At 35.7% G+C, this 27,735-nt stretch overlaps 1 protein-coding gene across 3 annotated transcripts in view; it reads left to right on the forward strand.

Moving 5' to 3' along the window:
* The window catches only part of ZFC3H1 (zinc finger C3H1-type containing), a 54,846-nt gene that overhangs the window by 13,075 nt on the left and 14,036 nt on the right, over positions 1 to 27,735 (forward strand). For 2 of the 3 annotated variants that reach the window (XM_039344459.1, XM_039344460.1), the window contains 19 exons: positions 541 to 744; positions 3,588 to 3,752; positions 4,059 to 4,193; positions 9,878 to 9,996; positions 10,292 to 10,438; positions 12,400 to 12,574; positions 12,714 to 12,845; positions 13,787 to 14,335; positions 14,567 to 14,676; positions 15,862 to 15,993; positions 17,559 to 17,680; positions 18,732 to 18,833; positions 18,957 to 19,073; positions 19,853 to 20,036; positions 20,611 to 20,797; positions 21,726 to 21,917; positions 22,809 to 23,046; positions 24,121 to 24,223; positions 26,545 to 26,743. In XM_039344459.1, coding sequence (XP_039200393.1) covers positions 541 to 744; positions 3,588 to 3,752; positions 4,059 to 4,193; positions 9,878 to 9,996; positions 10,292 to 10,438; positions 12,400 to 12,574; positions 12,714 to 12,845; positions 13,787 to 14,335; positions 14,567 to 14,676; positions 15,862 to 15,993; positions 17,559 to 17,680; positions 18,732 to 18,833; positions 18,957 to 19,073; positions 19,853 to 20,036; positions 20,611 to 20,797; positions 21,726 to 21,917; positions 22,809 to 23,046; positions 24,121 to 24,223; positions 26,545 to 26,743 — 3,312 coding nt within the window. The remainder of the gene's footprint in view (positions 1 to 540; positions 745 to 3,587; positions 3,753 to 4,058; positions 4,194 to 9,877; positions 9,997 to 10,291; positions 10,439 to 12,399; positions 12,575 to 12,713; positions 12,846 to 13,786; positions 14,336 to 14,566; positions 14,677 to 15,861; positions 15,994 to 17,558; positions 17,681 to 18,731; positions 18,834 to 18,956; positions 19,074 to 19,852; positions 20,037 to 20,610; positions 20,798 to 21,725; positions 21,918 to 22,808; positions 23,047 to 24,120; positions 24,224 to 26,544; positions 26,744 to 27,735) is intronic. The other variant, XM_039344461.1, reaches the window with a different exon arrangement.

Raw genomic sequence — 27,735 nt, forward strand, 5'->3', positions numbered from 1 at the left:
AAGAAAATGGCAGACTTTTGCAATATAATTCCACCTCCCCTTATTTATTTATACATAAGATATTTTTAGACCAACTCCTTCAGGGACTCAAATTGTCTTATAGTTGAAACAAAACAAATTGAAAAATATAGCTACTATAAAATGGCTTTATGCTGAAGTCTTTCATCATTGTCTTTGAAGGTTCCTTATCTTGGAAGTAATATATTTCAAAGTGTAAAGGCAACAACGATTGAAGGGATCTTTCACTTAATGCAAAGTGGGAATACTTGGTCTACCTTGGAAACCACACAGTGGACTCTTGAGAATATCTGGGTGCCAAACTGTAATCTTAAAGGGGATCACCATTTTTATAGGGAACCAGAAGCAAATTGCACCCCTAGCTCTACCATCCCTACTTAATGGATAGGGCAATTACTGAATCTTCCAAGGCAACCCCCATGTAGATGTCTTAAAGCAATTCATCTGTGAGCTGACAAGCACATAGTACTGGAGAATCTTGAGTAGAAATAACATGTATTTTTTTCTTTAAATTTGTTTTAGACTCTACCACCAATTAGCCAATTGTACATGGAGGGTATTTCTACTGTCTCTCTGGAACCTCCACCACCTCTTCCTCCTCTTCCACCTGAAGAACCCGAACAGCCCCCAAAACCTCCGTTTGCAGATGAGGAAGAGGAAGAAGAAATGTTACTACGAGAAGAGCTACTTAAATCTTTAGCCAACAAACGAGCTTTCAAACCAGAGGTATTTAATAGGTTTTTAAAACAGCCACTAGATGGCAGCCCTAGTATATTTTGACTTAGAATGTGTTTCACTATTTTGTTTTGTTTTGTGAAAAGTAGGATGTATGATAGAAATCAGATAAGATGATGATGAGTTATTTTGAATTTTAAAGAATCTTCTGCACTTCAGCCATTTATTAAGGATTTAAAAGAACTCTGCTATAAACCCTAGTAGAATCAAATTGGGAGCTTTAGAATCAAATTGGTATAACAATGTATCTATGGGAAAAGATTACCAATAAAGGAGAATATTCGTAGCTCAGGGTTGAAATGAGGGGTCCTTGGTGCTCTCCGAACTTGGTTGTTTTCTTGCAGACATTTTATTAGCCAAACTAGGTAACATCACCAGTGCTAGATTAGCTAGGAAGAAGAAATGTTAGTTGAGCATTGATGACGGTACCTAGTTTCAGTAATGAAACATCTGAAAGAAGCAGCCAAGCTCAGAGAGCACAAAGGCCACTTTAAGGATTAACAAGAATGAAATTCAGCTAGTGTTGTCCATCCTGGAAAGAAATATGTGGGAATGGGATAATCATTGTGGTTACTTTGCAAATATTACAATGTACGAAAAATACCTTCTAATTTTTTTTAATTGTTAGAAAATCCAGTGCATTTCTACTGTGTTTTCTTGAAAATAAGACCTACCCTGAAAGTAAACCCTAGCTTGATTTTTGGGGAGGACCTAATATAGTGGTTCTCAACCTGTGGGTCAGGACCCCATTTGGGGTCGAACGACCATTTCACGGGGTCGCCAAACAACGCAGTCTGCCATTTTTTCCCCCTTTTCCTTAGCTGTGCTACTCCCTTTTATTCTGTTGGCTTTTGAAAGCCAATAGAATAGACTCTCTTGAATAGAGTCTAATTCTATTGGCTTTCAAAAGCCAATAGGAATTGTCCAGGCTGTCTCTGCCCTGCTGAGCCCGCCAAAAGTCCCATTCTGCAAACGGTGCTGCACCAGTTGAGTAGTCCTCGACTTACGACCGGTTGAGTAGTCCTCGACTTACGACCGGTTGGGGGGTCGCGGCATTAAAAAGGTTAAGAACCACTGACCTAATATAAACCCTAACTTGAAAATAATCCTCAGCTATGGTACAATCGTCAGCCAGATGGGGGTGGGCTTGGCCAGCTGACATTGGAAGCGCCTATGGGGCGAGGAAGATTTCTTTCCCCCCCCCCTTACCTTCTCCCCGAGCAATTGCCGCTTGGCTTTTTAAGAGACTGAAGAAGGGGTTGAAAGGGAAGAAAGTGCCTCCTTAGCCATCTGTTCTTCCCCAGATCGATTTCAGAAGCTACCGCTGCCACTTGTCAAACCCCAAGGCCAGGCTGCTGGGCCTGTTGCACCTGCTGCTACTGGGAGCCATTGGCATCTGGACTGGGCTGCTCTTTAGCTAGGCCAACAGGCACTGGCCGTGCAGCTTCTGCACAACCTGCCCTACCTGACCTTGGCTCTGTTCGCAGCTCTGCTACTGTTCTCACGGCATCTGTGGCCAAGCTTTTGGCACATCCTGGTCTCTGCCCGCCCTGCATGCTGGCCCTAATGCTGTTGGGACATTTCTCGGTCACATTTGGTGCTGTGTGTCCACTGAGTGGCTACCCGTGCTACTTCTGGCTTTGCAGGGGCTCTTTGCCCTCCTGGCCGCACTGCTCTGGGCCGCCCTGCTGGGCTGCTCCTGCCTGGCGTGGGGCGAGTCAACCCAGATCTTCCGTTCAACCTCCGGAGCACCTCCACCAGCAGCCTGCCACAGCCCCTTCACCAGTGGCTGCTGGTGGAACCATGCTGCCTGTGCCTCCGCCTTCCGGCTGCTGAGCTGCAGCCTGCACACCTACTCGGTGCTGCAAGCTCTGGGCTACAGGCTGAGCCCAGCACTCTTTGGGTGCTGTAGCCAGGGTCAGGGGCAGCCCCATGCTCTTTGGGCCCTGGCAGGCACTGCAGCTCTCATACCAGCTGTGCAAGGCAGGAGTGGGGCTGCCCCTGACCGCTTTTGGCCTTTACCTAGCGCAGCTTTGGCAGGTGTCTGGCAGGCGGAGGGAAGCAGCTCCACCCCCACGCCACCTGCTTCACTTCACTTCACGGCTGTAGCACCAGCAGATGGTGGGACAGAGAGGGTGGGACTGGTGGTAACAGCGCTCCCATTCACGTCGGCCCTCATATCTCTGCCTCCTGTATGTGAGAATAAGGCCAGTTCCTTTTTTGGAGGGCAAAAAAATATAAGACCAGGTCTTATTTTCGGGGAAACACAGTAGTAGCTGAGGGCTTTAAAAACAGAAGGGGCTCTTCTGATATTGGACATGTTGCTACTGTTCCTACATTGACTGCAATGAATGTGTTGTGTGATCACATGCTGATTTTGGGTGGTATGAGAAAGAAGCCTTATCTCCTCAAAGTGTTCAGGGTTTATTTTTGTAAAACAGAGATTTTTTTTGCTCATCCCTTAAAGCCTATAAGATAAATACAATTTTTGTATGTCCCTGAATCCCATAAAGTGCTTTTGAAAAATAGTTGGATATTTGTTGAATCGGATGCCTTTTTGTTTGAAAAGATGCTATATTGGATCTAGCAGGATTGAATAATATTGTGGGGGATTTGGGTGATTATTTGATTTTAGTCAAATGGCAGACATTATCAAAGTTAATGGGTAATGAAAGGTTTATAAGTTTCCTACTTTTAAATAATTATACATTACTTTATCCATATTGATACATGGAGAAACTCATGATGTGCTTGTATAGTTTATTGATTTAAATATATAACCTTAACAATAGTTTTAATACAATATTTCAATGATTTGTAATTTTTTTTTTTAGGAAAACTCAAATAATAACAGTCCACCTTCTCCACCTTTTCCCAATAATTCTCATTCTGTGCCAAGAAGCAATCTTTCAGCAGTCAGTATTAATACTGTATGTCAACCTCGTATAAAGAACACGAAAATTATTAGAGTACCAAGACCCCCCCGAACAGTCATTACGGTAATAAAACATTTTTAAATTTCTTCATAAAGTGTCTTATACATTGTCATATGATGAAAATGGCTAAAATTGAATATTTTGTTTTTTCTGCCTTCAATTGATAATATAAGGAAGCTGAGGAATTGCTGATTTCAGATTTGTGTACAGTAAGAAGTAAAGTCAACATTACTGTAAAAAAAGCTAATAGTTAACATGCTCTTCTCTAATAAATTGAAGTTCAGTATACATTAAAAATTAATACTAGATTTTGCTTGTATCTTCAGTCAAAATAGTTATATTCTTTGACTGATAATTTTATTTCTGCAGCTTCCAAAACACAAGTCAGTTGTTGTTACCCTGAATGATTCAGATGACAGTGAATCAGATGCAGAACCTAATTCTACTAGTAATGAATTTGGAGGTCTGGAATCTATGATCAAAGAAGCTAGAAGAACTGTGGAGGTAAATGGATGAGTGCTGGCATTATGTCATATGTTGTTGTTTTTTTTTTTGAAGAAAACACATTTTTACTCTGTCTGTCTTTCATTGTAAGATAATTTTTATTTTAAAAAAATCTTGTAAAATAGCTCTTCTTCTGAGTCTGTAAGTAGAGCAAACAATTTCAGAATCTTCTTCCACAGTCTGCTTCTGTTTTGTGACAAGCATTAAATTTTAAAAAGTATTTTAAAAGCCAAAATTGGTCCTTTTCATGTATGTACTTTTTCTTTTTTTTTTATTGAAAATTTATAAGATTTTACAATACAAAAACAAAACAGTTTTCCCCATCCCTCCCCAACCCTCCCCTTCCCTCCCCCGACTATCCCAGAGCTGGATATAGGCTTAATTAGAATTTCTTCAAAAAATCTTAAGAAAAGTATAAAATATAAATAAATCTAGATATATTACTTAAACAAATTACTAAATAATTAACAACAATATATATGTAAAAAAAAGAAAAACATAAATACCAGAAAAAAAAGAAATACATAAAAAATATGAAAAGAAAATTAACTTTTCAATATAAGTTATAAAACTATAAACAAATCTAAATACATTACTTAAACAAGTTATAAAATAATTAAAGGTAATATATATATATATATAAAAAAAATAGAAAAGAGGAAAGAAGAAAATAATAATAATAAAAAGAAAAAAAAGGGGAAAAAAACTTTGGCTTTTCAAGAAAATTGGCTTTTCAATATAAATTATTAAAAAGCTAAATAATATTTTTTAATATCCATCTTGTGTTGTATAAAATCTATCCATTTCCTCCATACCACAACATACTTCTCTTGAGATTGATCCTTCAGGAAAGCCGAAATCTTTGCCATTTCCGCCAGATAAGAAACTTTAAAAAGCCACTCTTGCAAGGTAGGCAGAGATTCCTTCTTCCAACATTGTGCTACTAACAACCTTGCAGCTGTGATTAAATTTAACATCAATGTGATATCTTTAGTATCACAATCTGTAACAATACCTAATAAAAACAATTGTGGGGTAAATTTTACCCTCCTTCTAAAAATTCTTTGAATATTCCACCATATCTTAATCCAAAAAGCTTTTATATTTTTACACGTCCACCAAATATGATAATATGTAGCATCCAAACTTCCACATCTCCAACATTTAGGCTGTAGATCAGGATACATACGAGACATTTTTTGTGGATCAAGATGCCATCTATAAAACATTTTATAAAAGTTCTCCCTTAAATTTTGGGCTTGCGTAAATTTAACGTTCCTCACCCAAATAATTTCCCAGGTATCTAATAGTACCGGTTCACCAAAGTTTTGTGCCCATTTAATCATATATTCTTTGACTAACTCTGCTTCTGAGTTCAATTCTACTAAGACCCCATAAATTCTCTTAATGTGAGTTCGCCTTTGATCTTTTATTTGTTTAAACAGATTCTCATCTTCTCTAAGCAAACCCACATTCCGATCTATCTTCCACCTATCCATTATTTGTCTGTAGTGAAACCATGAATATATAATATTTTCCTGTGCTAAATCTTCCATAGATTTTAACTGCCAATTTTTACCATCCCACCTGAGTAATTGTGCATAAGAAACGCTATCCATCCTGACCCCTTTTCTTATCCCTTCAATCGCATGCCATGGAATAGCCCATAGTGGAATTTTAAAATCATTTCTTTTTTTTTTTTTTTATTGAAAGTTTTATAAATTTTACAAAAAGACAAAAACAATACAAAACAAAAGACAACATATACAAAAAAGAAACTAAACATTACATATATTAAAAAAAAAAAAAAACCCATCCCCCACCCCTCACAAAAACCCTCCCTTCCCCCCCCTGAGCTTCCCAGAGCAGAATATAGGCTTAATTAAAAATTAAGAAATAAAAATAAAAAATTAAATTAAAAAATTTATATTTATATATATATATAAAAAATATCTATATATATATATAAAAATAAAACTTATAAAAAAGCTATGTGATAATTTTCTAAACCAAATCTAAATTGTATAAATTTTATCCATTTGTCCCAAACAGCAAGGAACTTCTCTTGCGTTTGTTGCTTTAAGAAAGCCGAAATCTTTGCCATTTCCGCCAGATAAGCTACTTTAAGAAACCATTCCTGCAATGTAGGCAAAGATTCCTTCTTCCAATATTGTCCTACTAACAGCCTAGCGGCTGTAATCAAATTTAACATCAATACAACCTCCTTTGTATCACAATCTGTAACAATGCCTAACAAAAGTAATTGCGGAGTAAATTTTACCCTCCTTCTAAAAATTCTCTGGATATTCCACCATATTTTGATCCAAAATGCTTTTATCTCTCTGCATGACCACCAAATATGATAATAGGAAGCATCCTTATAACCACATCTCCAACATTTGGGTTGCACGTCAGGGTACATAAGAGACATTTTTTGTGGATCAAGGTGCCATCTATAAAACATTTTATAAAAATTCTCCCTAAGGTTCTGTGCTTGTGTAAATTTGACATTTCTCACCCAAATGGTTTCCCAAATGTCCAATGAGACTGGGACACCAAAATTCTGCGCCCATCTAATCATACAATCTTTAATTAATTCCGTTTCTGAGTCCATTTCAACTAATACCCCATAAATTCTCTTGATATGGGTTTGTCTTTGATCCTTAACTTGCTTAATAAGATTTCCATCTTCTCTAAGAAAACCCAATTTACAATCCACCTTCCATTTATCTACTAGTTGCCTATATTGAAACCAAGAATAAATAATATTTTCTTGCGCTAAATCTTCCCGTATCTTAACTGCCAGTTTTGCCCATCCCATCTAAGTAACTGACTATAAGACACCATGTCCATTTTTACTCCTCTTTTTATTCCTTCTATCGCATGCCAAGGTATAGCCCATAATGGAACTTTAAAATCACTTTTATAATATTTTCTCCAAATCCTAAGTAAAGAAATTCTTAAAATATGAGATTTAAAGACCCAGTCCATTTTTTTATTAAATATTAAATAGGCATGCCACCCATAAAGTAAATCCCATCCCTCTAAATGAAGTATCTCAGGATTTGTCAAATTTACCCAATCACTGATTAGTGTTAAAACCACCGCATCGTAATATAATTTCAAATTTGGTACCTTAAGTCCACCCCTCTCACGGAAGTCTTGCATAATTTTAAACTTAACCCTTGGCTTTTTCCCTGCCCAAATAAATTTATTAAGACCCTTCTGCCACTCACTTAAATTAATCTCATTTTTCAAAATCGGTAACATTTGAAACAAAAAAAGAAACTTGGGTAGAATATTCATTTTTATCACTGCAATTCTTCCCATGAGGGATAATTGCAACTTCTCCCAATTCTTCAAGTCCTTCTGTACCCTGACCCACAACCTTTCATAATTATTTTTAAATAATTTTACATTAGAAACAGACAACATCACCCCCAAATATTTTACCTTATTAACAATCTCAAAACCCGTCAAGTTAGCCAAAATCTGCTTCTCCTGACTAGACATATTTTTAGGTAAGATTTTAGTCTTATTTACATTAATCTTGAAACCCGAAACCAAACCATAATGATGAATCAACTGTAATAAGTTTACTGCAGAATAATCAGGTTGCGACAAAGTAACAACCAAGTCATCCGCAAAAGCTCTCAACTTATATTCTTTTTTGTTAACTTCTATTCCTTTAATTTCCTGAGACTCTCGAATTTTGATCAATAATATTTCCAGTGTTAAAACAAACAACAATGGCGATAAAGGACACCCCTGTCTAGTACCTTTCTCTATTGTAAAAACCTCCGACAAACCTCCATTAACAATAAGTTGTGCCATTTGTTTTTGATATATTACCGTAAGAGCTTGTAATATCTTTTCGCCAAAATTCATTTCTTCCATTACTCTTAGCATAAAATGCCAATTCAATTGATCAAATGCTTTTTCAGCATCTAAAAATATGAGCCCTGCAGGAACTTGGTTGTTCTTGTCTAAATATTCTAATAGATTAATAATTTGTCTAACATTATTTTTCATATACCTTCCTGTTATAAACCCTGATTGATCTTTATGCACAAGATGATGCGCCACCCTCATAAGCCTATTTACCAAAATTTTTACAAATATCTTATAATCCACATTTAAAAGAGATATAGGCCTATAATTTTTTGGTAAAGTAAGATCTTGATCCTCCTTTGGAATCATTTCTATAATATTTCCTCCAAACCCGAAGTAAGGAGGTCCTCATAATATGAGATTTGAAAGCCCTATCAACCTTTTTATTAAAAATTAGATAGTCATGCCATCCAAAAATTAAATCCCAACCCTCCAAGAGGAGTATTTCCACATTTGTTAAATTAACCCAATCACTTATTAATGTTAAAACCACTGCATCATAATACAACTTCAAATTCGGAACCTTGAGTCCACCTCTCTCACGAATATCTTGCATAATTTTAAGTTTTACTCTAGGTTTTCTCCCTGCCCAGATAAATTTACTAATACCTTTCTGCCATTCATCTAAGTTAACCTTATTCTTTAAAATGGGTATCATTTGAAATAAAAAAAGAAACTTTGGCAACACATTCATTTTAATCGCCGCAATTCTTCCCAAAAGAGATAATTGCAACTTTTCCCAATTTTTCATATCTCTTTGTATAGTGACCCACAGCCTTTCATAATTGTTTTTGTACAGTTTTGCATTGGAAACAGATAAAGTAACCCCCAAGTATTTTACCTTATTAACAACCTCAAAATCTGTCAAATTAACCAACACCTGCTTATCCAAATTAGTCATATTTTTAGGCAATATTTTAGTCTTATTATTATTAATCTTAAAACCCGAAACTCGTCCATATTGATATATCAGTTGTAATAACTCTATTACAGAATGAGTAGGTTGAGATAAGGTAACCACCAGATCATCTGCAAAAGCTCTTAGTTTATATTCTTTCTTATTAATTTCTATTCCTTTTATTTGCTGTGAATCTCGGATTTTAATCAACAATATTTCCAAAGTTAAACAGCAATGGTGACAATGGACAACCCTGTCTAGTCCCCTTCTCTATTAAAAACACCTCTGACAAACCCCCCTTAACTATAAGTTGTGCATGTATGTACTTTTTCTTGTGTTTTACTACTTGCTTTCATTGTTCTGTGTTGTAGATTATGATAGATGGCTGGTTTTTATGATTCCTTACTGGGAATATGAAAATTCCTTGATCAGGAAATAGAACTTTCAGTTTCTTCTGGACCATATTTGCAGTTGAGCAATTTTCAGAATTGTATCTTACAAACTTGAAGATCTCTGAGGTGTTCTAGAGATGATCTGGTTGAAACAGGCAGTTTTGGAATTGGACCGTTCCTAGAATGGCATATGCTGCAAAAAGATTTGGCATAGTAGGAGACAAATGAAGCATTCAAAATTTTCCAGAACGTATTTTTGGAAAGGAGCCCTGAAATATTATTGGCCCCTTCCTCAGTATTAGTGCTATCTTGCTGTCTTCTTGTCTTCTAAATCCACATTGTCAAGTAATCGCAATATATGTTGGAAGTATAACGACTAGAATTCCCAGGAAGTACGGCTGAAGGGAAATACTGTATATAGACCTGAAAAAGCTATACCATATAAAAATGAATTCAAATTAACTTTTCTTCTGAGCTTCCTTTATTGGGTCTTTTTGTTGCAGGCATCGAAACCCAAAGCACCTTTAAAGTCAGAAAAAGAAAATAATCCTGTAAGAACCCCTGAGGCATTACCAGAAGATAAAAAAATGGAGTATAGACTTCTAAAAGAAGAGATTGCCAGGTATATTTAATATACTGTATGATACTATATGTCTGTAAACTATCTAGAGTTGCCTCTGGTGAGATAGGTAGCATATAAGTTTAATAAATAAATGCTGTAACGAATAAGAAAGCAAATTATTGTTTAAAATAATTCCCCTTTTTGTTTGAACAAATTCATTTGGTCATTTTAGCTTAATTTAATTGGGATTGGCTTATTTTTCAAAGATTGTTCTATTTTCTGTGAAATTTTTTTTGTGATTTCTGAATTTCTGTACTTTGAAATATTTTAAAAAATGGTTTTCAAATCTTTTTAGTCGGGAGAAGCAACGCTTGATAATAGCTGAACCTTTGAAGACAAGTTCATCTCCAGTAAACTCTGATGTTGAAATTGATGGAGTTGGTAGGATAGCCATGGTAACAAAGCAAGTTACAGATGCAGAGGCAAAACTGAAAAAGCACAAGTAAGTCTTTTCACTGTGATGTCATCTCTATGGATTGGAGGGAGGGAGGGAGGGAGGGAGAGAGAGAGAGAGAGAGAGAGAGAGAGTGAGTCACCCAGCTGGCTTTCATGGCTAAGGCAGGATTTGTACTCAATCTCCCACTTTCTAGCCTGATGCCTTCACCACTAGACCAAGTTGTCTCTATGATGTCTATAAGTGCTCATGAGCAGATGTTCATAACTTGTTTCTCATTAATCTACATACATTCTTTTAAATTTATCTTGCAGTTTAGAGTTTCATATATTTTTCATCCTAATTAGCTCTGCCTGATATTTATTGGGATTGTAGAGGTAGAGACTGGAAGACTCACAGACAACCCCTAAGTTTTGACTGAGTATTCCAGTAACAAAATGGATGAAAAATCTTCCTGTACCTTTTTCTTTATTCCTCTAAATTAAAAAGAAGACTCTGGAATGTCTTCTTTGGAGGCTGATCCAGTGGCAAATGTTAGGAAGTTAGAAGGTTCTTTCTTCCTTAATTCATTGGACCAGCTGGCCTTTGCTGGTCTTTTTACAAGATTTACTTAAGAGCAAGAAAAAAACAGGAAAAGAAAAATGAAGTTTTACTAACAGAAATTGGTTTCATAACCCCAGCTGATGAGATTCCTAATGGAAAGGAGGAAGAGCAGTGCAGCTGGAGTGAATGGTCTGATAGTCTACTTAGATGGAAATCTATACATGAGTAATACTCTGTAAAATTCCTTCTGCTCAAAGTGTTACTGCTAACTACATGTATCTCTCTAATGAGAAAGGAGTTAAGTTTACTGCAACCTTTGGAATAAGTTTGTTTATATAGTTGTTATCAGTGCACTTTCTGCTTGTGTGTTTCTGTTATTTTTAAACTGAAAAATACGTGACTTTTAACAATTTATGAGAAATTGAATATTCCAACTTCCAACAGCTGCTTTAATGGCTTTTTGGAACTATTTGTATTATTATAATGCAGTGGTTCTCAGCCTGTGGGTCGGGACCCCATTTGGGGTCGAACGACCATTTCACGGGGGTCGCCAAACAAGGCTGTCCACCATTTCCCCCCCCTTTTCTTTGGCCACGCCCCTGGCACCCGGTGATGTATAAGTGGTTAGGGGGTCACCCACAACATGGGGAACTGTATTATGGGTCACGGCATTAGAAAGGTTGAGAACCACTGTTATAATGAATATATGAATTTTAAAAATGGCAATACTTTTTTATGCAGCAATTCCATACACATATGTACTGTTCACTAAATTTTGGATGCTTCACTTTAAATACTATTTGATGCTAAATATGTTTGATACTTTATGATCTGTATTATTAATTTATTAATATAACTTAAGTGTTGAAAAGCTGAGCAATTATGTAAACACATTTTGAGAGTTCTTCCCATAACACAATTTTGTGATAAATAGGATATGATAAAGAGTTAGAGTATCATCCCGCTCCACATATATTTTTTTGGATTATATATTTTGTGTTGGAGTTTATAGACACACACTTGCATTATTAAAAAAATATTTGTTGCGAGACTCCCTTTTTTCCACTAAAAAATACACTAGCCCATTTGGTGGGAATTGCAGTACATATATAGTAAATGTATGTAAAGCTCAGTGCTATAGATTTGTATATCTTTTCACGATCAACTTTTGCTAACTTAGATACAAATTTTAGATTGCAGTGTTGATTTTGAAGTTGGGTGGCCAATAAATTTAAATAAATAAAACCATTATTTGATTGCAATATCTCAGTGTACCAATTCTTTATAGTTTTCACAGATTTCCCTCCTTAATTTATTGTTTTATAATATTCTGTTGTTAACCATAGTCTGTTAATTAAAAGAAAATGTAACAAAAAATCATGAATATATGTGGTAAATTTCATCTGCTTTTGATAGTGGTTCTGATATTACAGAGCTTTTATATAGAATGTAACTTTTCTCTTTAGACTTCTCTTGATGAAGGATGAATCTGTGTTAAAACATCTTCTGCAGCAAGAGGCAAAGAAGAAAGAATCTGTTCGTCTTGCTGAAAGCAAAATTGCTAAACTTAATGAGCAGCTGCAAGCAACAGAAAAAGTGCTAAATGCTAATAAGATATTTTTAAAAAAACTTCAAGAACAAGTAAGTATATGAAGAAGGCCATGTTGCAATATTTTAAAGAGTTGTTCATCTTATTAGATGTGTTTAAGAGACTTTAAAACTTAATTTAAAAATTTTGGTTGGAATATAGAATTTGTTGAAGAATGTTTAAATGGTTCAGATTCACAGAGTACAGCAACGAGTAACTGTTAAGAAAGCATTGGCATTAAAATATGGAGAAGAGCTTGCTCGAGCCAAAGCCCTGGCTAGCAAAGAAATCGGAAAACGAAAAGTTGAACATAGCCATTTTGGAGTAAGTTTGTTTTTCAAAATTTAAGAATTATTGTTCTGAAATAGTCATTACTGTTCTAGGCTGGAAGTCAGAAAACAAGATGAAACAGAATAAAATTAATTTACAAATATACTTATTAGAAAAATACCCATAAATTTTACATGTAAGTGAAAAACTGAAAGGAATATTGCAATTTGAATATTGGCTAGTGTGATCCTAGGAACCATTCAACTTTTCCTTAATTTTTAAGGAGGATTTGAGCTTATTTTGCAGTTTATTGCCTCTATCTCTATAATATGTCTTAAAAATACACATGGCTACATCTCCCCCCTGCTACTACTATCCTTGGGACTGAGACAAAACCTGAGGGGATGTATCCAGTATCAAAACATGTTCCAGACCCAATACAGCCCAGTAATTAGCAGGAACAGAACAGTTTGGTGCTCAGAATACAGCAGATAACAGAGCCCAAAAAGTATTGCCTGCCATTCTTGCCAGGATAGATGGAAAGAAAAAAAAAAGAAGTTATAGTAAGTCCATGAATGTTGAAGGTTTGTAGTAAGCAAAATTCTAATTTTTCCCCTCTCCTTATTTTTACGTTCCTTCCAACATCTTCATAGTATAATGAGAGAAATGGAGACTTGGGTCTGTGCTTGCTAGCCATTTGGTACATGTTCTGAAAACCTGACTGGCCCAAGCTAACTACAAGATCTTTCTCATATGACTGGAGTGAAGAGGCACTTGTATGAACACTTGTAATCAGTAAACTGTGGATCATTGTAGATATACTTATTGTAGAATGGTTGAGTTGAACCTTTCTAAATATGCCATAATGTTGCACTTTTCTGATGAACATATAAATACTCCCTAAAAATTGTAATGATGAAGTTATTCAAATATAGTGTTTCTAATTTATCTTGCCCATAATTGAGTTCATGTGAGAGATCTCTGCTTCTTTGCAGCCAAACAAAACATTGAAACTCGAGAAATCACCTTCATCAAGCCCAAAGAATCATTCTGCAGAGTTGATTGCACAGGAGAAAAAAAGGCTGCAACAATTGCAGCATGAGTATGCTCTGAAAATTCAGCAACTAAAAGAGACCCATGCATACCAGAGTAAGGATCGGTTAACTATTGTCCCTTCTGTAGAAGAAGAATCTGAATTTGCACTACCTCAGCCTTCCCTTCATGATCTTACACAAGACAAATTGAGCTTGGATATTGAAGAGAATTGTTTTGATGATGAAATTTTGTCCAATTGTAGTAGAGAGCGAAGAAGGTCTTTCAGAGAATCAAATTCTTTTACTAAACCTAATTTTAAGCATGTGGACACTCCCAAGCAAGAAGCTGCAAATAAACTTTCTAAAAAGACATTAGAACGACCAGAATTATTTTTGGGTCTGAATATTGATGAACTGAAAAATCTTTATGTGAAAGCTGATGGCTTGAAAGAAGTCTTGGAAAAAAATGCACCATTTATGATTTCTAATGAAGAAAATGTTTGTGGTCAAGTAAGTTGTATATTAAATAATAGAAAATTGATGGCTTCAGCTTACAGTTAATAATTCTTAAAATAGGAGTTAGGCTACTATTCATTAGCTTGTCTTACTTGATTTCTGTTCTCCTTGAAAAAAAAATAGGAAGATTCTAGTCTTAGCTCCAATGCATTACATTTTTAGTTACTACGGTGTGGACCTTCATATAGTGTTTCAACATATACTCACATATACTCTCTTTCCTAGGAAATAACAGTAGATATAGACCAATTCACAACTCCAAATAAACAAACTGAAGGAAAGCCATACCCATTTGGACCATATCGTAGTCCTCTTCTTGTTTTTAAATCTTACAGGTATGAACATGGAGTTGTTAAAGTTGTGTGCCATCAGTGGGATACTGTAATAGGGTTGTTTTAGAACATAGTTGGGAATGTCTAATGTAATCAGAAAATGTCCTATTGTCAAAGTACCGTATTTTCCGGCGTATAAGATGACTTTCTAAACCATGCAAATTTTCTCCAAAGTCGGGGGTCATCTTACACACCGAGTCGTCTTATACGCCGGAAAATACCGTATTTTCCGGTGTATAAGATGACTTTCTAACCATGCAAATCTTCTCCAAAGTTGGGGGTTGTCTTATACGCCGAGTCATCTTATACGCCGGAAAATACGGTAGGTGTAAAATATGTGTTGTCTTAGAAGCAACTGGGTTGTTCTGGAAAAATGTAGCTTAACTGCACTATTAGAGAGATTGGGGAAGGATTAGAGAGAAAAGTACAGGTAGTCCTCAACTAGCAGCCGTGATGGAACCTGTCAATTACTGTCATAAAGTGGCTCATCACATGATCAACCCTATTTTATGACTATTTTTTTGCAGTGCTTGAAAAGCAAATGCAGCAATCATAAAAGCAAACACCGTGATTGTGAAGTAAATGCCATGATCGGGAAGCAGACTCATTGTTCACTATTGGGAGTTTTTACTGAAAATCAGAATGGAAGTAAATACTTTTTTTCTGCAACAAAACCAAACCATAAATCATGGTCATTTGACTGCAGGATGCTACAAACAGCTGTAAATGTGGGCCAGTTTCCAAATGCACAAAATATGGTTACCTAGTGGTGGGGAGGAGCAGCTGTTGGAACTTGGTACCCAATTGGGGACTCTGATGTAACTTCAAATGGTAGCTAAGCAGTTGATGATAAGTGAAGGACTACCTGTAATTTATTTAAAATACCTATTGTCCTAAGGTGGAAAGACAGTTTATAAGGATTGATTCCCAAATGCACTTTCAAAAGTTGAGACCTACAGAGATGCTGAACTCCTTGTAATGGTTGTAATCTCAGCTAATCCATTGTTAACAGGTTCTGTGCACAAGAACAATTGGTCTTCCTTTTGGACTGAATAACAAATGATATTTTGGGTATCTGGCTATGACTACAGTTATCTTTAATTTGAATACAATTTAGTACCTTTTCCATTTTTGCTTTGAAAATTATTTTCTTGATTATGAGTATTTGATTTTACTTATGTTTTTTAGGTTTAGTCCTTATTTTAGAACAAAAGAAAAACTTTACCTCAGCTCAGTATCCTACAGCAATAAGATTGAACCCAAACAGTGTTTTTGCCGTTTTGATTTAACAGGCACGTGCAATGATGATGATTGCCAGTGGTGAGTTCTTTTGTATCTTAAATTAAGTGATTTGTATTGCAGATTATTGCCTGAAGAGTTGAATGAATTTGTCATTAGTTTAAGCAGGTTTTCAAAAGAAAAACAGCATAAGCAGTTTTAAGAATTATTAAAATATGGTGACATATTCTTAAAACATGCTTGGTTTTTTTTGTGCCTGTAAAATTAACTTGAAGAATGTACATTCATACTTAAACGATCTACTGTCTGTCTATCTCTCTATTCATCCATCCATCCATATATATACACACACATACATACAGGAGGTATATATAATATATATACATGAACTGGGGTCACAGTCAGGGCATTCAGTATTGGGGTTGGTTAGTGAATTAAGAGAAGATTCTGCCTCCATCTTGTTGTATATTGCTCTTTCCTTAGTTATTTTGTTAAATTTAATAGTAATATTTTTTATTTCAATGTTTTATACTACAGCTTTTAATTTTTTAATCTAAGCTATCAAGAGTTACTTGATGGATAGTATGTAAAAGTAATCAATAAATAAAATATGATTTATATAAAGAGAAGAGAAATAGCCAAGATTTTAAATTCATCCACAATACAACTCTCCAGGCTTGTAATGTTTAAACAGTAACAAAATACTGTATAAATTACTCTCATATTCATATGTGTGTATTTGAAACAGCTTTTATAGAAAATTGATTGAGCATAAGAAGTCTTATAGAGAAAAAGGTTATACAGGTAGTCCTTGACTTACCATCACAATACCAGAATTTCTGTTGCTAAACAACCTGGTTGTTAAGTAAGTCATGCCCCATTTTACAGCTTTTTTGCCATGGTTGTTGAGCAAATCACTGCAGTTATTAAGTGAACCATGAGATCATTAAGTGATCTGGCTTCTCATTGATTTTGCTTGTTGGAAGCTGGTTGGGAAGGTCACAAATCGCAATCACATGACCCTGGGGTACTAAAACCATATATGCCACTTGCCAAGCAGTGAACTTTGATCATGTGACCACGGGGATGCTGTGATGGTTGTAAGGGCAAGGAATGGTTGCAAGTCACTTTTCTCAGTTGCATTATAACTTAGAATGGTCACTAAATGAATGATTGTAAGTTGAGAATTACCTATACTATATTTTTTACTAAACTGTACCAAACTATACTAAAAGTTACATTTGGTTTGTGATGGAGTACATTGAGAATTATTACTGCTCATTTTATTGCAGAATTTGTGTTTTATGTGTTAAAATCTGTTTTGTCACTGGATTTAATTTTGGCTTATTAAGGTAATCCATACAGCTAGATTGTAAAAAAAAAAATCCATCTGGCTGTAAAAAATCATATCAGAATGGCATTTTTAAATGTTGAATGCCTCACAATAGTTTAATATAGCTGAGTATTCCAAAGGAAGGTTAATGTAAATATGTGTCCTTTATGAGAAAAAGGCACTGTTAGATAGCTTTGTTCTTAACTTCTGATAGTTTAGTTTCAACTGTTAATTAAAATAAATTTTCATGTATTATGCTACTGTGTTACAAATTTTTCTTACATTTTGTAAAAAGTATATTCTTTACTTTTAGGCAACACATGAAAGACTGCACTCTTAGCAGGAGACAACTATTTGAGGATGTCATTTCATACAATTTAGGTTTGATAGGCTGTTCAAATAAAAGCACTGATGAAGAGATAAGTACTGCCACAGGTATGTGTTTATTGGTATATCAATAAAGCTTTTCAGTTCTGTAATGTTACTTGTTAAATCTGATCACAACATTTTTTGCTTTATGTGTAAAAAACAAATAGCTTTCTAATGCTTCCAGTTTACTTTGTACTAAGATTTATGAAAATATAAAGCACATACTATGAACAATTATTAAGCAAGTAAGTATTTTGACCATATCATCATTCAAGAAGACCATGATTTTTATGCAGGACAATGCTCTGCACTGCATATGGATAGCCAGTAAAGGCCTTAAAGATAAAAGAATAATGACATGGCCCCCTTCCTCACCTGACCTAAACCTTATTGAGAACTTGTGGGCCCTTCTAAAATGGTAGATTTACGGTGAAGGAAAACAGTAACCTCTCTGAAGAGTTTCTTGGAGGCGGTGGTTACTGATGCACAAAACGTTGATTGTCAACAGATCAAGAAACTGACAGATTCAATGAATTGAAGGCTTATGACTTTTATTAGAAAGAAGGGTGGATATATTGGTCACTGATTTTTTTTGTGAAATGTCAGAAATATTTATTTGTAAATTTTGAGTTTATTTATTCTCACTTTAACAGATAAATGAGTGAGATGGGAATTTTTTTGTTTTTCATTTAGTTGCATAATAATTCTGCATACTAATAGTTGCCCAATAGTTGTGCACACATACTCTCCTAAGAAAACCAAAACCTCATTTTTATTTTCTTAAATATTCAGGTTTGAGGTTTATTAACATTTTCAGTTGACTTGGAGCAGTGTAGTTGTTCACTAATAACATTCATCCTCAAAAATACAACTTGCCTTATAATTGTGCACACAGTGTAGTTTCATGTAAGCTATTTAATAATATGATTGTGTTAAAGATTATTTAATAATGTGACTGTTAAAGATTAAATTTATAAAAAAATTTGCTTGCATTTGTTTTCATTGTAATAAGTTTCACCAATTTATTTTTTGTGGATTTCTTCTTAGGTGTATAAATGTACTCTTTTGTAAATTTTTGATTGTAGTGTAAAACTTCGATATTGTCATTTCATTTCAGAAAAATACATAGAAAAGCTGTTTGGGGTAAATAAAGATCGCATGGCAATGGATCAAATTGCTGTTCTTCTAGTTAGCAATGTCAATGAAAGCAGGGGCCATAGTAAGTAACTTTTACAATATCAATGGATAGGTGTTTTAAGATGCATTTTGCATTTTGCTTGAGAAGTTTCTTTTAAAAACTCATTGTTTTTCAAAACTTTCTTCTTTCTCTTTTCACTGACAGCCCCTCCATTTACAACCTGGAAAGATGAAAGGAAATGGAGGGTAAAGTACTTGAAAAAAACACCAGACAGTGATAGTAGCAATGAAGAGGAATTATCTTCTGGCCCCATTAAATATGGTAATAACAGAAAACAGCAGTCCAAAAATTATTTAGAAAAATATTTATGTTTCATATAGTTATTTGGCTTATGCTTAAATTTGTCTCATAATTATATGTGAATGTTAAAGTAAGAAGCAACTTGGAAGATAAAAACTTAGATAGCTGATTCTAATTTGATGCAGAGAATACATATCTCAGTTACTTCAGTTCTGGGAGAATCCTTGTATTAATGACAGTTATTCAGCAGCAACTGTTAACATCCTCAGAAAAACCAAATAGTCAGATTTAGTCAGGTTTTTAGTAGAACAGACTAAAATTGTTGCTTCCAAGAGTTGGTTCTCTTTAACTCTTTCATTTTCAAAGTAAAACAGTTTTCTGGGAAAACACGTTTTTCAGTTTCTTTTTCTATGGAACTTAAATGAGCCTTTCCTGTAGCACATTTTGATTTAGAAGGCAGGGCAGTTGCTCATGCCAGCCTGCCTTGCTGAAATATAGGTAGTCCTCGACTTACGACCACAATTGAGCCCAAAATTTATGTTGCTGAGATATTTGTTAAGTCAGTTTTGCCCCATTTTATAATCTTTCTTGCCTGAGTTGTCAAGTGAATCATTGCAGTTGCTAAGTTAATAACAGTTGTTAAGTGAAACTGGCTTCCCTATTGACTTTACTTGTCAAAAGGTCACAAAAGCTGATCACATGACCCAGGACTGCAACTATTATAAACATGAATCACTTAGGAATAATTTCAGTCATGGATATTATGATAGTCGTGGAAAAAATATTACTTTTATTTCTAGCTCCTCCAGTAGAAAACAAAACAAGTGTTCCCGCTCTGGATACTGTTGTGACTCCAGATGATGTGAGGTATTTTACCAATGAGACTGATGACATTACAAACTTGGAAGCAAGTGTACTTGAGAATCCTTCTAATGTTCAGCTTTGGATCAAACTTGCTTATAAGTATCTGAATCAAAATGAAGGGTAGGTAATTCTTATTGTGCAGATCAGTTAGTTGCACTTTTGCTCAGTATCTTCTCACCTATGCTCAGTCTTTTGTTTCCTTGCTCAAAAGATAAGTAAGCTATTGTTTAAAAGCAATTGAAAAACAATTTGATGTATTGCTGTGTTATAAATCCAGTGTAAAGGTAATAAAACATTGGTATATTCTAAGATAAAGTCTCTTTTCAGTGCTTTATACTAGGAAGCCTTCTTTGCTATAAAAATGGATTACACAATTCAGTGGTTTCAAAGGTTATATGGAAATAAAATATTTCTCTTTTGCTTTTTTTAAAATTATTGGGATAAAATAGGAAATATTTGCCTTAAAATGATAATAATTGAACAACTTTCATGAGAAGACTTAATTTTTTCAGAAAATAACTGGCAAATACTCTAAGAACATTAGCTGGCAGCAAATCTTACTTGCAAAATGCTGTATTGCAAGAAAGTTTATGTCATGATAAATCTGTTAATTTAAGGTACATTTTTTCAACAGCATACTGGCTGCCTATCTACAAGTTGTTAAAATATTTTCTTGTTTCCCATTTTTACAAAGGTCATCTGTGGAATGCTTGGATTCAGCTTTAAATGTTTTGGCCCGAGCACTAGAAAATAACAAAGACAATTCTGAAATCTGGTGTCATTATCTCAAGCTGTTTTCAAAAAGAGGGCTTAAGGAAGAAGTGCAGGAAATGTGTGAGACAGCAGTAGAATATGCTCCTACTTATAAGATTTGGTGGACAGTAAGTTATATTTTCTTTATTTAAAATATTCATATATCCCTTCCCATCTTATACCGAGCTCTGAGTAGCTCCCAGTCAAGAATTAAAACAGCATAAAAACCACATTAAAACTATTAAAACCATAAGCATTAGAAATAAAAACTTGGTGCCAAGTCAGACTTCCAATATGCAGTTATCTATCTTGTCCCAGTGCTTGGAGGAAAAGCCAGGTCTTTAGTGTTTTTCAGAAGGCTAGGGACCTATCAAACTTCAGAGGAAGCATGTTCCATAGGGCAGGGGCTACCATAGAAAAAGCATACTTTCTACTCCAAGGGGGCAATATTTTAGGGCAGGGACTAAGCATCCCTACCCTATCTAATCTGATAGGACAGGTAGATGTCCTTAGGGAAAAGCAACCCTGTGGATGTGCATGGAAAGTTACCATGTAGTATTTTTGAAATATATTGATATAGTTGACTGATACATGTTTAAAAACTCTTCAGTAGAAATTCTTTAATTAGTACAAAATATTTTGACTGTTAAAACATTGAGCATTACTTACTAGATTTTTTTTATGTGTGATATGAAAATTTGGAAGCTGAAGAATTATATCAAACTCTCTATTAATAACCTGATGGAAAAATCAAATGTTCTGAGTGTTTTGGAAAGCTAATGGGGTCAGGGCTGTCTGGATCTCAGAGGAGATGCTATTCCATAGGGCATGTGCCATGACAGAGAAATCGTATTTCTGGGTCCCATTACATGGTACTATATCGTGGAAGGACCCAGAGCATGCACCCCCAGACAGAAAGTTGGGAACAGAAAGTCTCAGAAATAACCTGAATAAATTTAAGGGTTTATCTATCTTTTGAAATGTTGTGTAATTTTACTTTATAAACCAAAGTGATTCTTATGGTTAAGAGAATATTTTCTCCCAACTATTGTTCAGTTTCTAAGCCTTGAAAACACATTTGATGGAAAGGATTATGTATGTGGAAGAATGCTACAATTCCTGATGAAAGCTCCAAAGAGTGAGGAGAATGTGGATATTTGGTCCTTTTACTTGCTGGAGATGTTACTGTATAGAGTTCACTTAAGTCTCTTTACTGGAAAGTATCAAAACGCCATTGCATTGTTTCAGGTATTTGTTTATATTATAATATAATTTTATCCAAATAGAGTTTATTTAGAGTTTATTGATGGTTTGAGATACCTTGCAATCTGGTAGATGCTCTGAATAAAAAACTAGACAAAATGAGCAGCAATGGGAGTATGCTAATTTTTATCAGATAATGTGAAAAGAAACAAGAATCCCTGTTTGTTCACTAATCATCTTTGACAACTACTATATAATGCACAAAAGTCACAAGAATTATGACTGAAAGTAAAAGTACTTTTAAAATAGAAAGACTTGTCTTATGTATAAATGCATAGCCACTCTTTTTTTTCCTTTCTAGAAGATGAAATTACTTACTCTTACCGTTGGCCCTTTAAAATTACAGTCCTAAGGTTAATAGTTCAGAATGCGAGGCCGGATCAAAAACCAGAATACAGAAATTCCAGTTTTTATTCCTCTGGCTGCTGATTTTGTGTCATGAGCAAGATTCCTTCCTTCCTTCCTTCCTTCCTTCCTTCCTTCCTTCCTTCCTTCCTTCCTTCCTTCCTTCCTTCCTTCCTTCCTTCCTTCCTTCCTTCCGGATTTATAAAGGTATACTTCCAAAAAATATCCCAGCCTCGATTGTTAGCCATCTTTAATAAGTAAATCTCACAATTCAGCTTTTATTTACATGGAGATCTGCATCTTGGTTGAAATTATGCCTTTTGATTTGGGTAGTTCTTATCCTCCAAAAAGTCTAGATCTGAAAAAGTGCCTTTAGAAGATCCAGTTTCAAGGTTTATGACTTGTAGAACCATCTGCTCCAGATGTTGAACCTTCCAAGTGTGAAGGTTCAGTCTCCTCCTTGATAAGACTTCCTTTGAGGGAGGCATCACAAAAATTAAGTTTAAGTTTATATCACTTTATGTTCCACAGAATGCTCTGAAGTCAGCAAGTGATAAGATTATAGTGCAACATCTGACTGTAAGTGACCGTTGCTTAGCTTGGCTTTCCTACATACATTTGATTGAATTTGGAAATCTTCCAGTTAAATTCTATGATCCTGCCAATAGCAACTCTTCAAAACTAATGAAAAAGGAGTCCTTTTTGATACCTTGGAAAACAATGGAAGATGTTAAAGCTAATCCTGATACTCTGTTAGCTTTGTTTGAAGGTAACTGGTTTAATTCTTAAATAGTTAATTGTATGTATACTGTAATAATGATACAGTGTGCTGTTAATAATTATCAAGCATTGATTTTATCTTTTACACATTAACTTCAGGCTTCTTTCTAAATAGGCACAAATAACATTAATATTATTCTAGAAAGCCAGCATTACAAATCACCTCCAGAAATACTCTGGCAACTGAAGTCTCAATACAACTGGAGAGTATCACTGTGATCTTACTCAGTTGGTTCATGAAATCAATTTTATAAAGCTATTGTTGAAGAATGTACTAAAGTTGAGTGTAGTAAATAATAGTAGAATAATGACTAGCTCAGGAATTCTGAGAGTTGAAGTCCACAAGTCTTGATCATAACAGATGTACATCCATTATTTACTGTTACAATTCTGTATCCACAAACTATATGCATTATATTCAGGGGGAGGGGGGAGGAGAGAAAAAACATGGAATATGAAGATCTATAGATTGATAGGATATTTTATCGAAAGTTGTGTATTCTCTCCTGTTTGTTTCAATGAAATAGCAAGTTTATGAATAAATTTCCAGACCATTTCAAGTATTCAATGAAATAGAATTAATCCATGATAGATTTAGAGCTGAAATAGTTCCTCACATATACTTTTTTTTGGACAGCTCTTTTTCCATCCCTTATGTTTCCATGGCATCTGGGAGGATGTTTTAAACTCAGATCTCTCATTTTTCGAGAAAAGCTTCTCTTTCCATTCTCATAAGTAGAGATTTGGTTACCGGTATATCTTGTTTTTCTAAGAGAAACTCCTAGGGATCATAGGAATGTAATTCTGTAATTTTAAAAAATGTTACGTGAATCAGTTTTGATAAATGGCATGATTTAACATAAATTTTGTTCCTCATCTTATATAATCAGATTATAAATGTAAGTAATCCTTTAGTGATAGTAAAAGACTGATTCTTCATTAGTTTTGAGACCTGCATTCTGATGTTTTTTTCCCCTAAATGTGGATGGCAATTACATACATGTATTCAGTGACAAAATTTTATATTTCTAAGTGTGTAATTTTTGTTTTGTTTCTGTATTAGATGCCATCCAATCATGTACCAGTGAGGATGCCTCCACTGAGAAAACAATTTTTTGCCTTCCCTTGTACAGAAACATGATTGTTTTGCAGCAGCTGTTAGAAAGGTTTGTTGTTGAAAAACTTACTATTTTTTGTATGCTCCTTCCATTATATTCTAGGACCAGCTGTTTCTACCCTAATATAACTGTTATATTAGAAGGCTAAAAAGAGGTTTATTATATATAATGCCCATCTCATAAAATATGTGTCTGGGTGGCACAAAATAAAACATTAAAAACAATATAAAAACAGTCAACCATTAAAAAATAAATATTACACTTTTTAAGAGGCAAGGAGAGAGTGACAGATACTAACAGCAGTAAAATCATCTTAGCAACTAACAAGGACTTGGCTCCCAAGCTTGATGACATTGTGAAAAATTAACAGGATGACCCAACTTGATCTCAAAGAGAGGGGATGATGTTTCATAAGGTGAGCACTATGGCAGAAATGGTCAGCCTCCAGAGTCCAGCCAAATGTAATTAGCAGATGGGATATACAGCATCTGCAATTCTTTCGTTGGATCTGCTGTAACAGATATAATTGGGAAGAGGCAGTCTCTCAAATAACCTGGTCCAATGTGATGAAATGTAGTGAGGGTACATTCCAGGGGAGTAAGAGCTAATTCAGTCCAGAGATCATGTCTGAGAAAAAAAATGGGCAAAGATAGTCATTCCCTAATAGTTCACAGAATATGTTGTGGATGCAGATAGTAGAGTCCTCAGTCCGCTAAGATTTTTTTTGTACATGTGAAACAATAAAGAACTCAGTTTGGAAGAATTACTACATGTCATTCTAGGTTCTGGGCCTGACACCATGCCAGGAAGGGCTTTAAAGGTAAAAACTAACATCTTGAATTGGACCTGGAAGCAAACAGGCAACCAGTGCAGCTGACAGAGCAAAAATATAATGCGTGCCATTCCAAGGATACACTTAATTTCCCATACTGCTGCATTCTGTACCAACTAAAGCAAGTGCATAGTCTAAAAATGGAAGGTCCCAACATGCAAAGTCACTCAGTCTTGTCAGGCTTCAGCTGAAGCCTATTATTCCCCATCCAGATCTTCAGCTTCCAGATACCAGGATAAGATATCAACAGCATTACTTAATTCACCAGGTGCAGAAATGCATAACTAGGTATCATTAGCATACAGATGATACCTCACCCTATGGCAGTGGATGAGATCATCCAGTGGCTTCATGTAGATGTTGAATAGTAGTGGCCAAAATCTTTTTCCCCCCACTGGATATCGATCCCAAAGAAAGTAGGTGGACCAGCACAATATAGTGCCTCCTGCGCAATCCATAGAGCCACATGTGAAAGACAACTTGGTTGATGCTATCAAACAGCAACAATAGGTGCATCAGAATGAGACACCTCGTGGCCAACTTGCTGCGGCCAATTCACCTCAGCTATCTTGCCATGGCCAACCCAGCATGGCCATCTTGCCACAGCTATTTGTCATGGGACAACTTGCTGTGGGACAATTCCACACAGGATAATTCAACACAATAAATGTTATCCACCACTATTTCTTTGGCAATATTTCTATTCACAAAAGTGGAAATAATGTCAAAGGAAGTATGGCGGATAGCATTATGTTGAGTTATCCCACGTGGAATTGTCATGCAGTGAGTTGGCCACAGTGAGTTGTCCTAGAGCCTGGTTGCAGAACCCCCATCTCAACCCCACAGAGATCATCTAAAAACATGACCCATGCCATTTCTGACCCATATCCATGCCTGAATTCTAACTGAAAGGCATCCAAATCATCTGTTTCATCCAGCGTCCATTGACGCTACTGCACAATAACCTCAACCAGCTTCCCTAAAAATTGAAGGTTAGATACTGAATGACCAATGGCTTATTGAAGGGGTGAATCAAAACCTCCTGAAGATGTGAAGGAACAACTCCCTCCTTCTACCCCATTCGCACGACATGCTCCCCCCCCCAGCCCTTTAACAAGCCAGGGGAAAGGGTCTGGAGAGTAGGTGGCCAAGCTCACAGCCATAAGGACCCTAATGAGCCATAAAGTTTGTGTTTCTGTTGATATATTTGAATCAAGTTCAGCTCCTGCTGAACTTTGGATATTGGCCAAAGCGTTTTCTTGGCAACATTATGCAGCACCCCATATAGGGCTTGACGTTGCTTTCTGGGAAGTTTCAGTTCTTTAGCTCTTAGCTTTCCTAATAGCTTCCTATATAATAGTAACCAGACCCAACTTTTCTTAGTGTTTTTAGATGAGTGAATATTAGTTGAGTGCTGCCATGAGAGTGGAGTGGATTTTTTAAAAATTGCGTAAGGTTTTTGTATTTCATTCTTTTAATATTTTAAATAATCTACCTACAAAAATGTTCATGGAAAACTTCACTGATTTCATTCAAGGTGGGAAGCTGCTATTGAGCTGTGTAAATCACTTCTGAAATTAAATCCTTTTGACTGTCATCTTTTGAAGATTCTAGTTGGTTTGTATTTGAGAACAGGAGAAATTGAAAGAGCTTGTGATGTGTGGCTTTCAGCGTTTGAGAAGAATCCTCAGAATGCCCAGGTTTTTTACTTTATGTGCAAATTTTTCATGATGCAGGTAAAACAACTTGTTCCATATTTGATTTATTATTTATTACAGTTTCTCCAGTGCAAAATAACAACTTTATCATGAGATATAGTGGAGATTGCTGTAGAACAAAGTAAAAATGTATTTTACCCGAATCAGTTATTCTCCATCAGAATGGATGTAGAATCCACTGATTGATTGGGTAATTTAATCCCTCCTGCTCAGACTAAGAAACAAAAAAACTTTGCCACACCTCCTTCTGGGTGTGACTTTCCCCAGTTTTTTCTTAGTCTCGAGCTCAGCTAGACGCGTTTTGGAAAAGGCTCCTCAGCTAGCTTGCTTCTCTAATTTTTTTTTTTTTTTTTTGGATTTATCGTTGAACTTGGCTACTCTTAAATTCATAATTGATCTAAATTGGCTTTTGCTTCACAACTCAGAAATCCTTGGAGATTGTGTGTGGGGGGGGATAAGGACTCTGTCCTTACTCCTCTGCAGCCCTTTGAACTTTAAAAAAGGGGAGGCTGCAGGCTTTCGTTCGGAAGGGAGCTCCCTTCCACGATCTGTAGCCTCTTTGCAATCCCATCTTCTCACCTCGAGGCCTCCAGGGAGACTTTTCCTGACTCCGGTCGCAGCTGCTACTAATCGCAAGTGCTTGGGGACCTGGGGGGGGGGGGAGGAAACAAAACAGTCAAGCCTTTTTTTATTTTCCAGATTCTCCTTTTAAACAGACCCAAGGGTTTTCCCTCCTTGCTTCTCCAAGGGTTTTCAGGCCTAGCGGCCGCCATTTTAACCACATGGCTTAGCGCGGCTGTTACTAAGAGGGCCCACTTGGCGGATGCCATTTTGGAGACCTAATTAAATTTATTTACAACATCATTTGCAGTTATTCCTGCATTATCGCAGATTTGGATTTGTTGCCTGAGTGCCCTGGTCTGTGAGCAGACCCGTTCAGGGGGGGGGGGAAAAGATATTTGTGTACCACAGTGCTTGTGGTGCAGCTTGTAGGGGCTACCCCAGGTGTG

The sequence above is a fragment of the Crotalus tigris genome, unplaced genomic scaffold (assembly GCF_016545835.1).
Source record: "Crotalus tigris isolate CLP2741 ecotype Arizona unplaced genomic scaffold, ASM1654583v1 scf7180000017916.3911339, whole genome shotgun sequence".
Taxonomy (NCBI): domain Eukaryota; kingdom Metazoa; phylum Chordata; class Lepidosauria; order Squamata; family Viperidae; genus Crotalus; species Crotalus tigris.